The sequence below is a fragment of the Panthera tigris genome, chromosome C1 (genome assembly GCF_018350195.1).
Source record: "Panthera tigris isolate Pti1 chromosome C1, P.tigris_Pti1_mat1.1, whole genome shotgun sequence".
Classification (NCBI taxonomy): Eukaryota; Metazoa; Chordata; class Mammalia; order Carnivora; family Felidae; genus Panthera; species Panthera tigris.
Window position 1 is genome coordinate 157,885,818 of NC_056667.1, and position 19,429 is coordinate 157,905,246.

General features: G+C 40.5%; 1 protein-coding gene across 1 annotated transcript in view; it reads left to right on the plus strand.

Annotated features, from left to right (window-relative positions):
* Nucleotides 1-19,429, plus strand: part of MYO3B (myosin IIIB) — a 224,951-nt gene that overhangs the window by 58,226 nt on the left and 147,296 nt on the right. The window contains exons 13-14 of the mRNA XM_042994661.1: nucleotides 4,733-4,810; nucleotides 6,931-7,136. Of these exons, the coding sequence (XP_042850595.1) occupies nucleotides 4,733-4,810; nucleotides 6,931-7,136 (284 nt within the window). The remainder of the gene's footprint in view (nucleotides 1-4,732; nucleotides 4,811-6,930; nucleotides 7,137-19,429) is intronic.

Consider the following 19,429-nt stretch of genomic DNA (forward strand, 5'->3'; position numbering starts at 1 on the left):
GGCTGTTTGAAACAGTGTAGTCACTAGCCAAAAGTACAAAAATGCAAAACACATGGCACTTAAACAAACTTGGAAAAGGACGCTTGCTTATAGCATGAAAGCTAAAACAGGGAGGCAGAGTGTCATCTTGTTCAACCTGAGCTGGAAACATGTACATTAGGCGATCAAAGTTTTCACCACTCTGTATGTCTATGGATGACTATGAAAGCATTGCAGGTACTTATTTGAGGGTTATAAATAAATTTTTAAAAGTAGGCACATACAGGGTCACTGGGTGGCGCAGTCATTTAAGTAGCCGACTCTTGATCTTGGCGCAGGTCATGATCTCACCGTTTGTGGGTTCGAGCCCCACATTGGGTTCTGTGCTGTTGGTGTGGGGCCTGCTTGGGATCCTCTGTCTCATTCTCTCTGCCCCTCCACCACTTTTGCATGTTCTCTCACCCACTCACTCACTCTCAAAATAAATAAACATAAAAAACAAAACCTTAAAGTAAAAAGCACATATAGAATCCACAAATAATGAGGATCAACTGTATTTGCGTGGTTTTTTTGGCTCCCACCAGATTCTCAAAGGGATCATGGCACAAAAAGATTAAGACTCCTGTGTGATATTCTCTACCAGCCCATGTTTCCTTCCTTTCCTCAATTTGATTTTGTAGCTTTTGGGTTCTGCCAGGACCCCACTCCCCTGCCTTCCACACCCAGAATACCAGCACAGTGTTACCTCTCTCTCTCTCCGCTCTCTAATTTATCCAAGATGAAATAACAGAGGTGATCTAGGAGGCTGGCTCCAACACCATTCAGTGCCACCACATTAGGATGGTTTCAAAGCCAGTCTTGCTTTTCCGTTCAGGGCTGTGGAGGCTTTGAGAGGAGTGATGTCATAGGGCTTTCTTCCTTAAGGGGTAGACAGATCATTTGATAGCAGTAAAAATTCTTGACAAAAGATGTTGTCCAGAAGATGGATGTAAGTACTTCTAAGGTTTCAGGATGCAAATAATGGGCACTTACTAAGACTGAGAAAAAAAAAATCAGTTTTTCATTTATTGCTGAAATCTAGATAGTTTATGAGACTTTTTTGGAATCTATGTCTTTATCCTAGAGTAAATTTAGTTGACAGATGAGGCAAGTCTTTTTAATAAAATAATGCTTTCAGACCAATTTTATAAATTCTATCAAATCATATAGAAAGGCAGTTTATAATGTTTTAGAGGTAAAGTTTTAGAATCAGACAGAACCGGGTTCAGATGTAGACATGGCCAATTACTAGCTGCAGGGACTCTGGAAGATTTTCCTAAGATCTCTGAGCCTTAATCTCCTCATATGTACAACAGGAATAATCATAGTACTAACCTCATAGGGTCATTCTGAGACTTCAATGGCAATATAAGCAAAGTGGTTACTACTGTGATTTTACATTGAAACAATAGATGTTTTATTACTCATGTTTGGTAACTATCTAAAACCCCATATGTGGAGTCCATTACATGTACTGAAACTTGCTCATTTCCTGTGGACTTGGAGTATTACAATTTATAAAGCTGACTCAGGACTACCTTGAACGCTAACCAGTACCTCTCACAAGGAATTGGGCAGGACATTTGTCATGTGAGCAGAAAGCAGGATTGCTCAGCTCCAGTTGACTTATAGTGTTGTATAAATTGGCATTGGAAGAGAAAGGATACTGGATTAGACAGACAATGGTTTGGTCCAGAATATTGGTTCTACCGATCATTTTGAAAATTGGTTTCATTGGAAGTATTTTCTCTGCCAATAAGTAAAAAGATCTTGCTGTATTTTATGGGTGCTAGAACCTGTCATCTACCATTAAAGAAAACCCTGCATCTTTGACATTCATCACAAAACTAAAACTAAATCAGTAATGGTAATCATGGTAATAATGGAAGGGAAACTTATGTCACTTCTTGTATGTGTGCAAGGCAGTAACTCTTACTAACCAATTTTACTAATAGGGAAAACAGAAACTTTCAGAATTTAAATAACTAAGCCTAAGTGCACACAGATAGAGATAGTAAGTGGAGGAGCTAGAATCTGAACCAGGTATGTCCAGTTCCAAAACTCTGTTCTCTATAGCATATATCCTGTGGCTCTAGGAAAGCTCTTCTGGTGCCTTTTCCTCCTATCTAAGGTGAAAATTTGTAAGATACTTTGGAGAAAACTGGTTCTTGTGAATTTCTCACCTTTGGGAAGAACTGTTTGCTAGATGATATCCCTAATGAAATCTACTTTTCGAATTCTAAGAGATTTTTTTTTAATTAAATGAGGCTACTGTTAACTAAATTAGCTCAGGAAGACAAACTCTTAGGTCAGACAACAACCTTCACTTCTGTTTTGGTTTTGAATGGGGGGGGGGGGGGTAGTTCCTTGGAGTTCATGGTAGACCTGGTGCAGACAAGAGCTTTGCACCTAGTCTCCTAGTTTGAAGGACCAAGAGACTCAACTTCTGGTATGTCCCTTTTCCAAAATTCCCTCTTTTAGATCCACTCCATGTTCAGAAGAACCTTGTGACAATGCAAGAGATCCTTAACCAACACAAGGCCTTTCCAGATTCTTAAATTAGAAAATACCTCAATGGCATGCTACTTATTCTTTAAACTATAGTGCTAAATGTGCAGGTGATAAACTGTGAACAGGCATTAGCACTTGCAGGCTGTATGTAATACCAGACAGGTTTTTACTTACTTCCCAATAGTTACCGTGTATGTGAGTAGGACAGAACTTAAGGTCATACTGGGTGGCTAGATAGGGGATCCCACCAGCTTTATAACTGTTGGAGTGCAAATCATTGCTTCATTCTGTATTTTTCTAGTTTACTGCAGAGGACAGGTACTAATCTTGAAAACAGTAGTTACTGTACCTTTTAAATTATGTCCCAGCAGAATGAATATCCATCAAGGGCTTTCTGATCACTAAACTGTTAAATCCTCAAATGCCAAGGCCTATTGTATATTCTGAGGGAAGGTAACAGGTAAATCCTACTAATAGAGAAATAGGGATGAGTTTTTAAGCTGCTCTTTGCCTGTGTCCTTGAGCCTGAAGGGCTGGCACTCACTGACTAGTTTGAATAAAAAGGGAAGGAAACGAAAGTGGAAAAGCAAGGTTCAAACTAATGTAGGGTTCCTCTGAATAAAAGGAAGTGGTGGAGAAATTCCCAGGTTTAGAGTATGTGTGTATACATGTGTATGAAGGTCATGTTGGGGAGAAAGATAATAAGGAGAAAAAAAGTTCAAGAAAACTTAGAATCTACAATTTGATGAAAGGTGGACCCTGGCCAAGATCTTCTTTCCTTCAGTCCTGATTGGCTTGCCCCAAACCGCACCAGCTCTGAGCTCCATCCTCCAAATGGGGGTGTGATGGGGGAGGAGAACCTTCAGTGGGTCCTGGCAGATGCCCACAGAGAAAGTGCGGTATAGTCTCAGCAGGTGGGAGCAGGTGTGTTTGTGTTTGTTTTTCCTTTTTTCTATATTAGAACAGCCTTCCTTCTCAACACTGAGCTTCCATTTCCTCCTTTCTCATTAAAAAAGTAAAAAAGTCAAACCTACAGGCTGTTGTACCATTGCTTCTTCAGCTGCATACAAATGAACTGATGGCCTTGGGAATGCCTCCAATATGCAGCCTAGAAAAAGGAAGCTGCACTGCCCCCTGACATCACTTCATGCAGAGATCTCCCCATTTTCCTGCTCACTATTTAGGTTGCTTTTCTAGTCATTGAAAACTTAACTCCCCATTAATTCCCTTTCTTAAATAAACCTGTTTTCTTTATCTAAGCCAATTGAAGTGTTTCCTTCCATTTTGGACAGTCTCCTAAATACCCGTTGTGGTAGGCCTCATTTTTTGGCCCCATCCCCATGCCCTCGGCCCTTCTAGCGCCCACTTTTCACTTTTGTTGAACGAGGCCACAGACATCCTCACCCCATGGGGAGGTGGCCGCCTGGACAGCAGTCCACCAAGCAGAACATACTTGCTGACAGCAGCATCTTCCAGTTCAGACATTCCTGCTTCATACCCTTGCCACCTGTTCAGAGCAGATGGGAGGCTGCCATGGCAGAGGCTGGTGCTCAAATGGCACCCGTGCACTCTGCAAACCAAATAGCTTTGTATGTGTAGGAGCAGGGTTTTTATTGTTGAGGCATGGTAACAAAACATGGGCTGTCTCCTCCAATTGGTGTCATTCATAAATTCCTTCTAGTCCGCCTAGGTAGTTAGAATAGATGATTGGGAACAGGTGTATCCCAAGCTCCAGTCTGCAGGGTGGGAGGTGGGATGGGTGGCAGAGGCAGGGTTTGATGGCAGGAAGGTGACTGGAGCTCATCGAATTCCCTGTGGTTCAAACCGGGCTTTGGGCCCATGTCTTCATAATCACCCAGCCTCATGGGTCGTTGCCCAGTTTTCTCTTAAGGAATAGTTTGGGCTCGTGTGACATTATTGGAGAATTTAACAGGGGCGCGTTAGAACATCAAGAAATAAAGAAATAACAGTGAGTGGGTGTTGATACTGAGACCGTATGATACTTTGCAGAGTGTGGTCCTTCCCAAGTGAGTAGAACAGTGCAAATTCTGTTTTTCTTTTGTAAGTCTTAACTCTTCTCCCCATAGTATGCACTGTTGTGTTCTACACTTCAAGGTCCCTCAGGTATTTAACCAAAAAGCTTTTTACATTTTAGAAAATCTGGAAAATGTCTATATCCTCAAACCACTTCCCTCTGCTCCAGGTGGACACTCTGGAGGTGATACGGCATCCAGAAGAAACCACCAACATGAAGAGGCAGACCATGGCTTCTTATTTCCGGGTATGGAGTCTTTTTGGTCTCTGCTCTGCCTATTTCCAGAAAGGACTTACCAACCCTTCCCATAAAAGGCCCAGATATTATAGGATCATTGAAATAAGAGCAAAGCATAAGAGTCAGTTAAGAAAGGTGGGAGTGTGAGGAGAGAAAAATGTAGTGGGGAGCCTACCTCCAAGTATAAGTTTCTCTGATTCCAGAAAGATCAGATGAAATCCCACGTGTCTACCGGCGGGGGGCAGCACTCTTTGTCCCTAGCACATAACCCTGTCCATTGAATGTATTGATTCTGTTGGCATTTGAGCTGTTTCTTGGCCTTAAAGTTACTGGAACCGGCCACTTTTCCAGCATATTTACTGAAAAATAAAGTAGTTAATAAAATTACAGAAGGTGGCTTATTAAAGTTCAGATCCTGAGGGAATCTGTCTTAGTTTTGACTTTATTTTCCTAGATCGAATTGATCCATTGCAAAGCCCAATTATTTCCCATCTCTGCTGCCCCAATTCTTGATATTTCATTTAGTAAAATGACCCCTTTGAGTAAAAATGTTGTGCCTAGAAGGGCTCTATTAAATGCACATTATGTAGGTAAGATAAGATGCAGAACTTTGTACCAATTTGCACATATTTGTTTATCTTCAAATTATAAAGCACTGGGGTTAGAAGCCCCTTAGAGATCATGTACCACCACTGGGAGCTAAGGTCTAGGCAGCTTTGTGGTAGAGATGTGATGAGGCCAAAGATGGAATTACTGGTCTCAGGTTGTAAGGTGGGGTAGCAATAGGAAGGGGATCCCCAGGGATGAGAAGTCAAGTGGTCATGAGCTGGAGTTGCCAAGGCAGGCTGAAGGATGGGACCTTGGAGCCAGCACCATGGATGGAAAGCTGCATGGAAAGCTAGTAAGTTTAAGAAGGATCCAGAGCCAAGAAGTCTGACCTAGCCAGTTGTACTTCAGAAGTAGACTAAAATTGGGCTCAGAGACCTTTGAGTCCAGCAGTCCATCCATGCAGCAGTTCCTGCTACAGCTTCTCTAGTAGGTGGACATTCAGCTCCTGCCTCATCACTCTCATGGTTGGACATTTCTAACTGCCACCTATTTCTTATCTTGAGACCTATCCCAATCCTGTCTCCTTTGGTGGCTGTATCCTCCTAGTGTCTTGCGTGTATGTGTGTGTGTGTGTGTGTGTGTGTGTGTGTGTGTGTGTGTATCATGGGTTTTGAAGGCTCTGAACAACCCTGTGAAATCATCAAGATCTTAGAGTACCTGTCTTAAGAAAAGCCACCTCTTGTCTTACAGGTTTTCAGAAATATACCCATGACAACCAGTTTAGTGTCCTCAAAATACTGGGCCTCAAATGTTAATTTTGAGAAACAGAATACTTTGGCAAGTAGGTAACACCATTGTGGATCAGTAGGAGGTGTGATTATGGAATAATGGCACTGATCTCCTGTGTGGCCTGTAATTGCCCCTGAAGGTATATCCAAAAGAGAAGCTCCAAAAGTAGATGCCCCTGAGGATTAGCTGAGGCCATCCCCACACAAGCAGTGCTCAGCTTTTCCACGTGCCCCCTTTCTGTGAGAGCCCCCTGCCAGCCACTCGATGTGTATTAGTTGAGCTTCAAAATAATCTCCTTTTCTTCAGTTTTCTTTGCCCTCCTTCTCTCATTTTCTTGTCTTTCTTCTGCTTCATTACCAGTGGTATCAGTAGGATTTGCTTAGACTTTCTGGTGGTTCTTAGGTTGAAGCAACTGACCCCTTTCCTAAAAGCTAGACATTTTAAATTACAGGTACAGTTTGGGGAGCATTGCCTTGGAATACCAAAGACTCTCGTTCTGGCGATGGAGTTAGAGTAGCCCAAGCATGATCTTAGCTATGTCTTTGCCACATAGGGATATTGCTTGCACTAGGTGATGTTTAAAGAATGCTTTTGAATCCACAGACAGCTAGAAGTACTCATCAGAACCTATATTATCACTCCCTATTGCTGGTGTCTTTTTCGGCCTCAAAAAGGTGTGTGAGTTGTTTGCAAGCCCATAAACGGCTCTAGAGGCCCCTGGTAGGCCTACGTTGTAATTATCCTTTATGTTTGTGGTAACCTTATTTCATGTGTATTTTTTCCCCTGGTAGTATTCTCTGATGGATCTGCTCTCTAAAATGGTGGTCGGACAGCCCCACTTTGTGCGCTGCATTAAACCCAATGATGACCGAGAGGCCCTGAAGTTCTCCCGAGAGAGTGTGCTGGCCCAGCTCCGCTCCACAGGGATCCTGGAGACAGTCAGCATCCGCAGGCAGGGGTATTCCCACCGCATCCTCTTTGAAGAGTTTGTGAAAAGGTCAGGCCAGCATCTCAGGATATACATTATGTTAAACATGGCCGTGCTGTGGCTATCCCTGTCCCCTGGGATTGCTGCTTCTGCCTGTTTGCCTCCTAACATATAATCAGCTAGTTCCCAGCTGCCATTTACTTGTTTAACTGTTGCATTTTTATTGTGCTCCAACTGAATTGCAGTGGTCTGGAGGACAGAGTAAGCACCCTCTGATCACTTAAAAAAAATTAAAATGTCCATAGATATTTGTATGTTATATATATCCTTAGATTTTAAAACCTCCAGATACTGAATTGGTAGGATACAAGTATTCCTCCACAAGTGGGTCAAGATCCTAGTAGATGTGAATACACCCAGGCACCCAATCCTCTCGCATGCTAAAACAATGGCATGATAGAATAGGATAACTAACATTTACATAGCACTTAGAATGTCCTAGATATATAATCTCATTTGTTCCGTAGAACAACCCTGTAAGCTATGCTGTTATTATTCCCATATTATGGATGAGGAAATTGAGGCACAGAAATGTAAGTGACTTTCCCAAGGTCCCATGTGAGTAAATAGTAGAACAGAAATCTGTAGAACAGAAATTTGAACCCATGCAGTCTTTGGCGTCCACACATTTAACCTCCTCAGTCCACTGCATTCAGGCAGTGTGTATTGAAATAAATTGCTTTGGAGCTTTTTAGACCCAGAAATTAACTTTACTTAGGAGTGAAAACCTCTTATTTTCTTTTTTTAATGCTTATTTATTTTTGAGAGAGAGAGAGAGAGAGAGCGCACACGTGCGCACACACACATACACACACACACACACACACACACACGCACGCACGCACGAGCGTGCGCAAGTGAGTGTGGGGGAGGGGCAGAGACAGAGGGAGGCACAGAATCCGAAACAGGCTCCAGGCACCCAGCTGTCAGAAGCCAACGTGGGGCTCCAACCCATGAGCAGTGAGATCATGACCTGAGCTGAAGTCAGACGCTTAACTGACTGAGCCTCCCAAGGTGCCCCAAACCTCTTCTTTTCTATACAACGGCCATGGGGATGCATTGTGTTTTATGGGATTATGGGTAGAATTTTTACAAAACTTTCTGTGAGGAAATAGAGGGCAACAATAACAAAAAGCCACCTGTGAGGTGCACTGCTAGCTGAGGACACCCAGAGAGGAAAATTAAAACCCATTATAAAATCTGCACCCCGTCAGTCATCTGTAGTTTCTTTTTACCTCCTTTCTGAAACTTATGCCCAAGGTCATTTTTCCAACTTTTTCTCTGGGAAGAATGGATCCTAATATGGTATCTTGCTTCTTTGAGTCTTCCAAATGCCACTGCATTTCATGGAGAAGAAAAGGCAAAAAAATTCCTTGCAATGAGAGGTTTTAAATTAAAAATAATGAAATGGTTTTTTAAAAAGAAGTGTCTTTGAACTCCTTTTTCCTCTTAAATTTGGAGGTGGAACAAGAAAAAAAAAAAGACTATTTTAGCACATGAGTGTGACTAGTCAAGTATTTTTAGCCACTAACTGTGGAATACATAAAAATATTTAAGAAAACAGGTCAAATGCTAAACAGATTGGCACTTCTTTGTTCGTAATCAGAAAGCCATTAGGCAAGTATGAACAAGAATTTCAAAATGTCAGTAAATCTGAGGGTATCAAAGATTTCTGAGCCAGCAAGTTAATTGGTATTTTGATCCTTTTGAGCAATTTAACAACAAAATGGATGAGTTAGCAGTTTCTTCCTTGATGTTATTCAACAAATAGGCGCGCCTCTTATCTTCCTGCTCAGGAGTGCTGTTTTGTAAACTCTTAGCAGGAAATGCAGACAAAACAATCAAAGGCAGGGAACAGAGTCACTCAAGGTATATCGGGTGGAGATAAATAAAAGATAAAGACTTGTTTAATGTTACTCTTTACCGTTTTGTATTTTCTGGCATTTGGGACTGAATCTTGAAAGACTGTGTTTGGGGGATTATGTTGTCGGGTTCCAGAATGGGGAAAGACTTCCCCAAGTCACCCAAATCTGCCACTTGGCCAAACCTAAAATACTTCCTCACCCCATCATCCTTTTCTAGCAAAACTTGCAAGTGTCCTTCCTATTTTCCATTCATGGAGCCTTGGAGGAGAGAGGTCGTTCTAAACACCTTCTCATCAGTGGGGCCAGGTGGGTTGGAAGTATTTATTCTAGGATAGATATGAGAGAAGTCACCTGGCAATGCTGGGCAGGTAGCTGAAGCCTTTTGAAGTCATACTATTGAGGGCCAGCACGGTAATGACTGTGAATGTTCATTGGCTTCATGGTCATTGGTCCCTGAAGCATGGTCCAGGAGAAAGTGTCTACTGGGGCAAACGTATAGGACAGCATGTGTTGGGATGTGTTCTGGCAAATGTCTGTAAGATAGGACTGCACATTCAATTCAAAGTCTCATCATTCATTTATTAAACTATTGCAACAAATAGTGCAATTTAGTAATGAGATCAGAGTTCTAATCTACTTGTGAATATAGTTATTTGGCAAGTCACTTGACATTTCTGTAAAAGATATTTCCTTGTCTGCGTGAGAAGCAGGAATACATAGAACCCACATCCTGAAGATTTTGAGAGATTGCATGCAGATTCCTTGGCTTTACTTGGCCTCTGAGTCTTCCAGAAATGCCTGCTTCCCACACTCAGGCTTACAGGAGGTGTTATGGAACCAGACTGGATCACTGGCGGAAAAACCAAGTGGCACTCAGAGATCTTGGTGGATCGGAGTTTTATTTTACACTGGCGGGCTCAGAGGAGATCCTTCTCCAGAGATCTGAGCCCTGAATGCAAGTGGGAGGGGTAGTTTATAACGTCATCTTGCGCATTCATGGTGGTTTTTGCATGTGCAGCAAACAGAGCAGGAAGAACCCGGAAGAGGAGTCTCTAACTAGAGTTTATGTTAGTCCCATCAGCCATCTTATGGTGCACAACTTTCCTTATTTTCCCAACAGAGGGAGAACTGTATGTCCCAGGACTCAATTCATAATAGTTGTTAAATCAACGTCTGTTAAGCAGAATGACATTTACTCCCCTGACTCAGGACATTGCAGTTTTACACCCCATGATACAGGGAATTTCCACCTAAGAAAGATTACTTATCTTTCATGTGGAATTTTGTATGTTGCAATCCTAGGACTATTTGAGATCTCCCTAATGTACATAACACCTTCAATTTTCTTTAAGATCTTCCCTGTCAGTAGTTTACTATTTCTCATTATTCTCTTCCTATGTTTTCCCTTTGTAATTAATATGAGGTCAATGAAGTATTGTAAACTTGTAGAATTTCCTGGCAGTGACAGAAAGAATATACAGTTACACAGAAGAATTTGAGTCTAAATGTATGGCTTAATGCAACTGATACTAGTTTTTCGTAATCGTTGAGAGTGGGGGTGATCCTCTCAGCAGCTGCAGAAACACACATATATTCTTTCCAGCAAACTATGCTGTTATTGAAAGTATTTTTTATTTGGAACTTTCTTCAGAACTAAGCGCACAATTATTTTATTTGACTTCTGGAAACACCCAGTTTGACCACCTTTTCTATTAGACTTGGCCCTGAATTAATCTTAGCTATTTCTGAAAATTAACACATGTACATGACAAAAATTTACCAACTTTGAGGCCAGTTTTTAAGTGGAAGTTCAGATTTACATTCTAAAAATGAGTCCTTGAAATGTTTGTGACAAAAGAGCATTCTTAGGGATGTAACATCCCAAGGAGTTGGGTAATGAGTGATCTTTAAAAGGAACCACAGTTATTAGGACCTTTATATTGGTTCTGATGTGACTTTTTTGTAAATGAGTTACCTGATTTTATAATTACTTTCCAAGTAGTAGCAGAATCACTAGCAGCTACCGAGAAGCCTTATGAATGCCAAAGATTATGGACACAGTTGTCACTCCTGAACATTTATGAAGAATCAAGGATGCCCTCGTGAAAAAATGTCTCCTCAAAGGTCATTTATGCACCTCCACCTTTATGTATATATCCACATCTCTAATAGAATGCCTGGCACAGAGTAGGTACTCAAAAAATGTGGAACAAATTATTCTAAACCTCCATCCCCTCAGCGAAGGTGCTTTATTGTTACCACTATTATTTACATATACTCTAAAGGAAATGACATACAAAACTCCTCACTGAAGGCATCTCCAGAGTTGGCAAATTGACTTTTTTTTGGATTCTAGATCTGGATCCTTTGAGATCCAGATATTTTTGTCAGTAGAGGGTCCGGAGTGACTCTATAGACATCCAGACGCTTTTAAATTTGACCTTGATTTTCAAGTCTTTCATATTTGGACTTCAGCCTTTGACTTTGTACTCCTTTTGGCTCTTTCCCGAGTAGTTCCTGGATGAATCCAAGTGGTGGATATACATGTCCCATTAGCCACTCACCTACAGGGCTTCTTAGATCCTGGCCATGAATATATCCTCCCTGTTATCAAGAGAAAATGTACAACGAGGACCTACCTATATGGCAAGTTCTGTACAAGGTGCTGAGAACACAGAGAAGGCTTATTCTTGTCTTTAGCATCCTTGGGTTAATAGGAAACATGTACTGGATGGATTACAAAAGAACATGTGACACAGGACATCCTAAATATATATTTTCTCCTTTTGACTACTTCCTGCCATACTTTTCAGAATGCGAATGGTAGTCTCTCAGCTGAATTTTTGCCTAGCCTCCAAATGTGTCTTCCCAACCCCAGCCTATTTATTGGACATAATTCCTTACACTGCCACTAGTTATGTTGCTAAAAATATAAAGATAATCATGTCATTCTTGTGAATAAAACTGGTCTGCTCCTCATTGCCTACAGAATAGAACCCAAAGCCTTCAGCTCAGCAGGCAAGGCTTCTTATAATACACCAACCAACTATTCTCATTTTTTCCCCCACCATTCTTTCTTACACACCCTAGACTACCATCATCTAACCTTGGACCCTCCAGGCCCATACACAATGCTGGCCTTTACACCTCCTATTTTCTCTGGTGGAAAGTCTTTACCTGGTCACCTCCTCCCCACCTTTTAATCTCTAGCCCAGTCACCTTCCCTCTGAAGCTTCGTTGTATTAAGATGCCAATAACCTCCTCAGTACTGCCAAATCACAACAATAAAAAAAAATATCTCCAGATATTGCCACATGTGCCCTGGGGGCAAAACTGCCCAAATTGAAAACTACTGACAAAAATTTGTTCCTCGCAAAAAGAGATTAACATGTGAGCTATTTTTAATCTTAGTTTACGTGTTCAGTGATGTCACCAGGGTCCTGAATGCCTTCTGACCTCCTTTCATTCCTTTTTACCATCTTTACTGTGTGGGTTGGCATATAGTTTTATGGGGCTGCTGTCTCTCTAGACATCATGTCTTCATTCAAAGGAAGAAAGGGACAAGATGAATGACTAAGCCAGCCACATTTGCCTGATTTTTATTAGGAAAGAAAACGTTTTCCCAGAAGCCATTTCACAAACTTCTCATTAGCCTGAACAGACTTGTGTGATCATTTTTCACAACAGAGAGAGGCTTAGAAAGTAGGGAACAGGACTGGGGCTAGGAAGATTGTAACCCAAAGGAAAACTAGTGTTCTTTCAGCCAGGAAGAAGTGGGAATGGAATGAGAGAGACATTAATTATGCTTGTCACAGAAAAGAAATCTAATGTTTACTAATTGAAGGAGGGAGTGACTGAATGACTAAGGGGCTGAGTTGAATTTGGATACTTTTAGTTCCCCACAACCCACCCATTCCTCATTTGCTACCCAGCTTCTTCCTCAAGATTGTAGTTTAAGGATTAGCAAGTACAGAAGTACCTGATTAGAAACAGGCAAGACACCGAGAACCCTTTAATTCCATTGCCATGGAAAGGTGTGTTTGCAGTTTTAAGCCTGCAACAAATGTTAGCTCTTGCAAAATGAACTGAGTATCATCATTTATCACATGAGCTAATTCAGTTTCAGGAAACAACCCATGAGGACGTAGAATCCCAGTGGGCAATGGCCATGCTGTGGGAACAGTGCAGGAAGAAATGGCAAAGGAAAATAACAAGAAAGATGTTTGAAGGGAGACAGTGTCGATGCAGTTGAGAAGGGCTGCCTCTCTGGACCTTTGGATTGGCTGCCCAGCCTACTCGATGAAAATCAGTGGCTGAATTAAAACTGTATCCCTGCTGGGAGGTTCCTTAAAACAAATTTAGTGGGACTATGTTATGTTAATGATAATGATGAAGCAGAAAAAACAAATAAGAATGTAGAAAATAATGAATGAGAAGGAGAGAAAGTGGAAGAGGAGAGGAGAATGTGAGGAGATGGGGCACAGAGATGGGATGTCTAGCCCCAGCTGCGGCCCTGGCTCCTCAGCCCAGGCACATTGCCTTCACAGCCTTGGCATCCCCCTAACGTGGTGCCCTAGGACACCTCTGCCCAGTCCATCAGCCGACCCACAGTTGAACTCTTACCCATCCCTGTTCTAACGTGCTCTGTTTGATTCATAGTAAATATCTGCCCACCCCTGAGCACCATGGTTTAGGGGTGACTCGGAGGAAAGATTGCTAGCTATTTTTTCATATACATTTGGGTCAGGGAAGAGAAAACTATATTTTTGTCAAAGAAAGGGAAGGAGGACAGGAGAGAGAGGTATTTATTGACCACCTGCTGATGATAGGCTTCATGCTAGTGCTTTACAAACATCATCTCACTTAACACTGGTAATAGCCCCCCAAATACATGAAATTATTTGTTTTACAAATGAGGAAATTGGCCCAAAATCACACAGGTAATGTGTTGTAAAGTCAGGCTATGAAATAAGAGTCTACCTGATTCCAAAATCTGTCTTCAAAATATGTAAATGAGACAGTTGAACACCACCCAAGTAATCACTATGAAATCAGTCTGTAGAATTAAATAATAATAATAATTTTATCAGTTGTAAAATAGAATAATTAGTTTAGACTTTAACTTTCTGGGGGCACTCAGTTAGGCATCTGACTCTTGGTTTGGGCTCAGGGTCATGATCTCACAGTTTGTGAGTCTGAGCCCCACATCAGGCTCTGGACTGACAGTGCGGATCCCGCTTGGGATTCTCTCTCCCTCTCTTTATGGCCCTCTCATGCTCTCTCTCTCTCAAAAATAAATAAACTTTAATAAATAAAAAGGATAAATTTTTAAAAAATAAAATTTAACTTTCTGTTACAAATTAATTTGCGAATAAACTCAGCCTTAATCTTCAATTCCCAGTGTCTTTTTTTTTTTTTTAGGAGGCCTCCTATTTAAAGCTTATGAGGAGGCAGCAACAGCATCAGCAACATTTATCAAGCACCTATTTTTTAAATATATATTTATTTTGAGAGAGAGCATGTGCACGAATGCGGGAGGGGCAAAGAGAGAGGGGGAGAGATAATCCTGAGCAGGCTTCGCACTCAACGCAGAGCCTGATGGGGGGCTCAATCCCACAGCGGTGAGATCATGACATGAGCTGAAATCAAGAGTCAGTTGACTAACTGACTGAGCTACCCAGGCACCCTGTTAAGCACCTACTGTGTGTGCTGAGTGCTATCGTAATACTGAATTAGAAGGAATTTACAATCTCAGGACTTCCACAATCTAATAGCACAGATCAACATGACTTGTCATCCCACAGCCCAAATTCAGGAGTCTTCCTAAGGATGTAATGGATATAATGGCTTTTTTTTTTTTTTTTTTTTTGTAGCAGATGGTGGCCAGCTGTTCTGTCTTTACTGAAGGCCATACATGAAGGAAAAAAAATTAAAATAAAGGAACTTATGGTAAATATAAGAAAGAACTTAAAAAACTAAATCTGGATTTTCATACACACTAAAGGGAAATGGGCAATTGGGGGTAATTATCAAATTATCCAAGCCAGAATAGCTCAGTTCCCTCCATTATCAACCTAAGAGAAAATTATTTATATGGGTTGAATTGTTCAGATAATTGTCCTGTATTTTGGATATCTGAGTAGACAGTCTGGGTGGTCACTGATGTTGATTGAGGATCCCTCAAGGAATATTTTTAAATAGGAAAAGGGTTGATACTTTTTGCTGTCTGATTGGGAACGAATCTACTTAGATGGAAGTGGTAGTAGTCAAATTTGTAGTTTACAGAATTCTTTGACGAGGATGTAGGTACATTGTAATTAAACCATAATAATTTTTACTGATGTTTGAAATTAACTTTTAATTGCAAAAATAATGTGTGAATACTTTTCGTCTAAAATTTTTAAAAGTTACATATGAGGCTAAAGTCTTTCTCTCTGCATCTTGAATTTTCAGTATCCTGCATGCACCATGGCCCCTCTCTAGGGAGTTACCGTCATTCTTTTGGTAGTGTTATCCTTTCAGAATACATACATACATGCACACACAACACAGAGGGGGAAGAAAGAGAGATCAAGAAAGGGACAAAAAACCCCACGTTTTTAGCTTAACTTGAATCACTTATTTCATACTATTTGGCACCTTCCTTTTCTGTTTAACAATATGTATTAGAGATAAGTCTATGTTGTTTCATAGCTCCAGTGCATTCCTTTTTAATTCCATCATTAAAATTGGTAATATTCATTTAGCCATTCTTCTACTGGTGGATATTGACATTGTGTCCAATTGCTTGCCAGCAGTGCTCAAACAATCCTATATATTTAACCTGTAGGAGAATTTCTTTAGGGTAGATTTTGAGCAATTAATTGACCTTTCCAAGGGAGAGCGATGTGCTCCACAAAGCCATTTCGTCCTAACGAAGAGAAAGGATGAGAAGAAACATGAGAGCCAGTTTCTTTCCTCAGATAGATTGTGTCGCTGGAGGCAAGTCACTTCACTTCCCTGGGATTCTGTTTCTCTAATAAGTCAGTGGTTCTTCAACTTTGTCATGCATGAGAATCTCCTGAGGCCTTGTTAAGACACAGCTTGCTAAGTTTTTGATTAGTAGGGGGCTGTGTGTGCAAGTTTCCAGGTGATGCTGATACTCCTGGTCAGGAGACGACTCTGAGAGCCAGTCACTGTTCAGGTATGTTGAGGAGAACATCCTGTGAAAGACATGGTAGTGGAAATTCCAAGAGCCCCAAACAGACTACCTAGAGAAATTTAATTGTTCCAGTTTTTCCACATATGATGATAACCCATGATTCGCCACAGTAATAGTATTGTACTGATGATACACATCAGTTTTTAAATCACAGAGTCAATTCTTTAGGCCAAGAGACAACTCAACATTGCATCTTTGCTGTGGGCCTTCCAGTTCAAGTACATAGCTAAAACTAGAATTTCTTTGGCAATATTCTTGACCTGTCAATCCACTTCCCATTGAACAGTTCCGGGGTCTAGGAATTATCTCTTTGACTCCTGAGGCAACCTATTTTGTGTTTTTAGATGTCTGATCACAACCTTGTCCTTACTAACCTTGACCAAATACATCTTTCAGAAGCTTCTATGCATCCGTCCCAGTTCTACACTCTGGGCTTTAGAAAACAAATCAGCTCCTTTTCTAATTGATAACAGTGTTCCCCCGAGTCAGCAGTTCTCAAATCCTACAGTGCATCAAAATAGCCACAGGACCTTATTAAAATTTAGATTCCTGAGCCCCAGCTGTAGAGATTCTGATTCTGTGTCCAGAGTATGGCCTGGGAATAAACATCTTTTATGAAATCTCCAAGTAGATCTGCTGCCCGTAGTCTGACATTGTTTAAGAGACTAACGGGGTTCAGGACATGCTACCACAAAATCTGACGTCTTGGCATATTAATATTACAAGCTGAAGGAACTTGAGAAATGGCATGAGCAGGAAGGATTTTTTGCCCTTTCTCTGAAGCAGGTCATATAACCGTCATGTGAGAGGTGCCTTCCCTTTACCAAGAGGAAACAAGCATCCTTATCTCTGAAAACAGTGGACACAGAGAGGGATCTCTATGACCCCAGTTTCCCACACTTTGCTCATACTCTTTGTCTTACCTCTTTCCATGACTCTTCAAGCTTCATCAAATCTAGCATAAAAACACTCATATTTGATTTCTTTAGGTCTTCTTTCCTTATGAAGGCTCCTGTGTCATGTAAACCTTCTATTAAATAAATGTGTGTGCTTTTTCTTGCTAATGTGCATTTCGTCTAATTTTTAGATCTAGCCAGAGACTCAAGTGTCTAGGAAAACTTTTTTCCTTTCTTATAAGACCGAGTTAAGCCTTTTTGTCTAAGCTCAATGCTTCAACTGCTCCTCATATGACATGGCTTGAGTTCCCTCACTATCCTGCTTACTAAGGGCTATCTGCCAAAATACACTACAAAATATACCCATTAACACCCACCCCCATCCTGACTTACTATAGCACTCATCCCTACCCAAACTGATTTCTTTATATACTTGTTTAGTATTTGCCTCCCCAACTAGAATATAAGCTTCATGAGGGCAGGGAAATTGTCTATCTTGCTCACTCATAATATTCCAGCACTTCTATCTGTACCTGGCAATCAGTTGATCCTAAATAAAGTTTTATTTAATGAACAAATGAGTAGAATGGGAAAGAAAAGCCATTTCAATTCAGAAAGTGAAACTACAGAGAATGAATGACCCATCCCAAGGGAGAGTATTTGCTTAAGGTTTTTAGAAAAAAAGAGAATAAAAATGTTTGTATAATTAACCTTTTTTTTTAAAAAAAAAAAAATCTCACTATGGACTTAAAGCCCTGGAAAATATTCTTTTAGTAGTACAGATGTTTTGCATGCCTTTGGGTACATAACTCAAACCGGAAGTATGAGTCAAAGCAGGCAGGGCTCATTATGGTTTGGGATTTCAAAAGCATCTTTAAAAGAAGCAGATCCTTTCCAAACATGTAAAAATGCAGAAGCAGAATGACCAAGATGAGAAGTGCAAATTTTAAATGTCAGGTGTAACAAAAATGTAAGCAATCTCCAATGCTTATATTATTTTTATCTAATATGGATAACTCTTAGCTGGCTTGTTCGTGCTCTTTCTCTCTCCTCTCCCCTTCCAGGAGCATAGGTAATCATTAGAAAACATAGAGAAATATGATTCATTGCATATACTGTTCATTGTCAGAGGACTTAAGTGAAAACAAAAGGGAAAGTTAAGCATCATTAATAATTAAGGAAATGCACATTAAAGCCACAATTAAATATCACTTGATACCTAGTTTGGCAATAATCAGTAAATCTGGTAATTCCTTGGATTGACATGGTTAAAGAGTAGCAAGACTCTTAGGCTCTACTGGTAAGGTAATATATCTGTGTGATCACTTTGGAAACAGTTTGACATTTTTAGTAAACTCCAACATGAACATATTACACTAACCAATGGTTACACTCCTAGAGTTATTAAGTAGAAAAGTGACAGTATTTCAGAGCCCACTAGACCTTTTAGGATTGCTGAGAAGCACTGAGTCTACCTAAGTGTGGTGACTTCCTGCCTCAACCTGCCCACGTGTTCTCCTTTGGGTCAAATGTCTACAGCCCAGAGTTTTGTACTTCTTTCTTCCTCTTATTAAAAGATAATTTTCAGAAGAAGGTAACATCATGACTCACATACAGATATAAAGATAAATGTGTTTAAAGAATTTATTCATATGATATGAGGGAATCAGGCAGATATGATCATCAGTTCAAAGGAAAAGTCAAAACAGTGCAGGCTTATATGAAGTAAAAGAATGTTGAGGTGAATTGCAAATGGAGGCAAAACTGGATTTTCCACAGTGGGAAGTCAATTGAAATCATCAGCAGACTGGACAGAATTTATGTATCTATCATATATATGTATCTATCTATATATATATATCTATATATATCTATATATATATATATCTATCATATATATGTATATATATCATATATATGTATATCACATATATGTATAATTTAGACAGAGTTGCAAACTGCCTCAAAGAGGATGAACAGGGTTAGAATCCAGTAACCCAGAAGGGTATGCTAAGGATGGTGTACATGTAGTTTCCCACTGATACATCAATGCCTTACTGATACACTAGTCCAAATAGAATATTGTTTGGATCCCTCACACTTGTGTCAAGGAGCACCTGACAGCTGGTGTTCAGATGTAGGAAATCAACACTTCTCCAGGGTCAAAAGCCCGGTATTCCAGATTGCTGCAGACACAAGTTCCAATGAGCTGCAAAGTTCTGGAGTATCAAAGGTCCCTCCCTGTTACAGAGTCAAAGATACTACCACTGTATACAGTAAGAGCTAAGAGTAGATGTGGGTTAGAGGAATGTGAAAGAGCCTGAATTTGGAGTTAGAAGA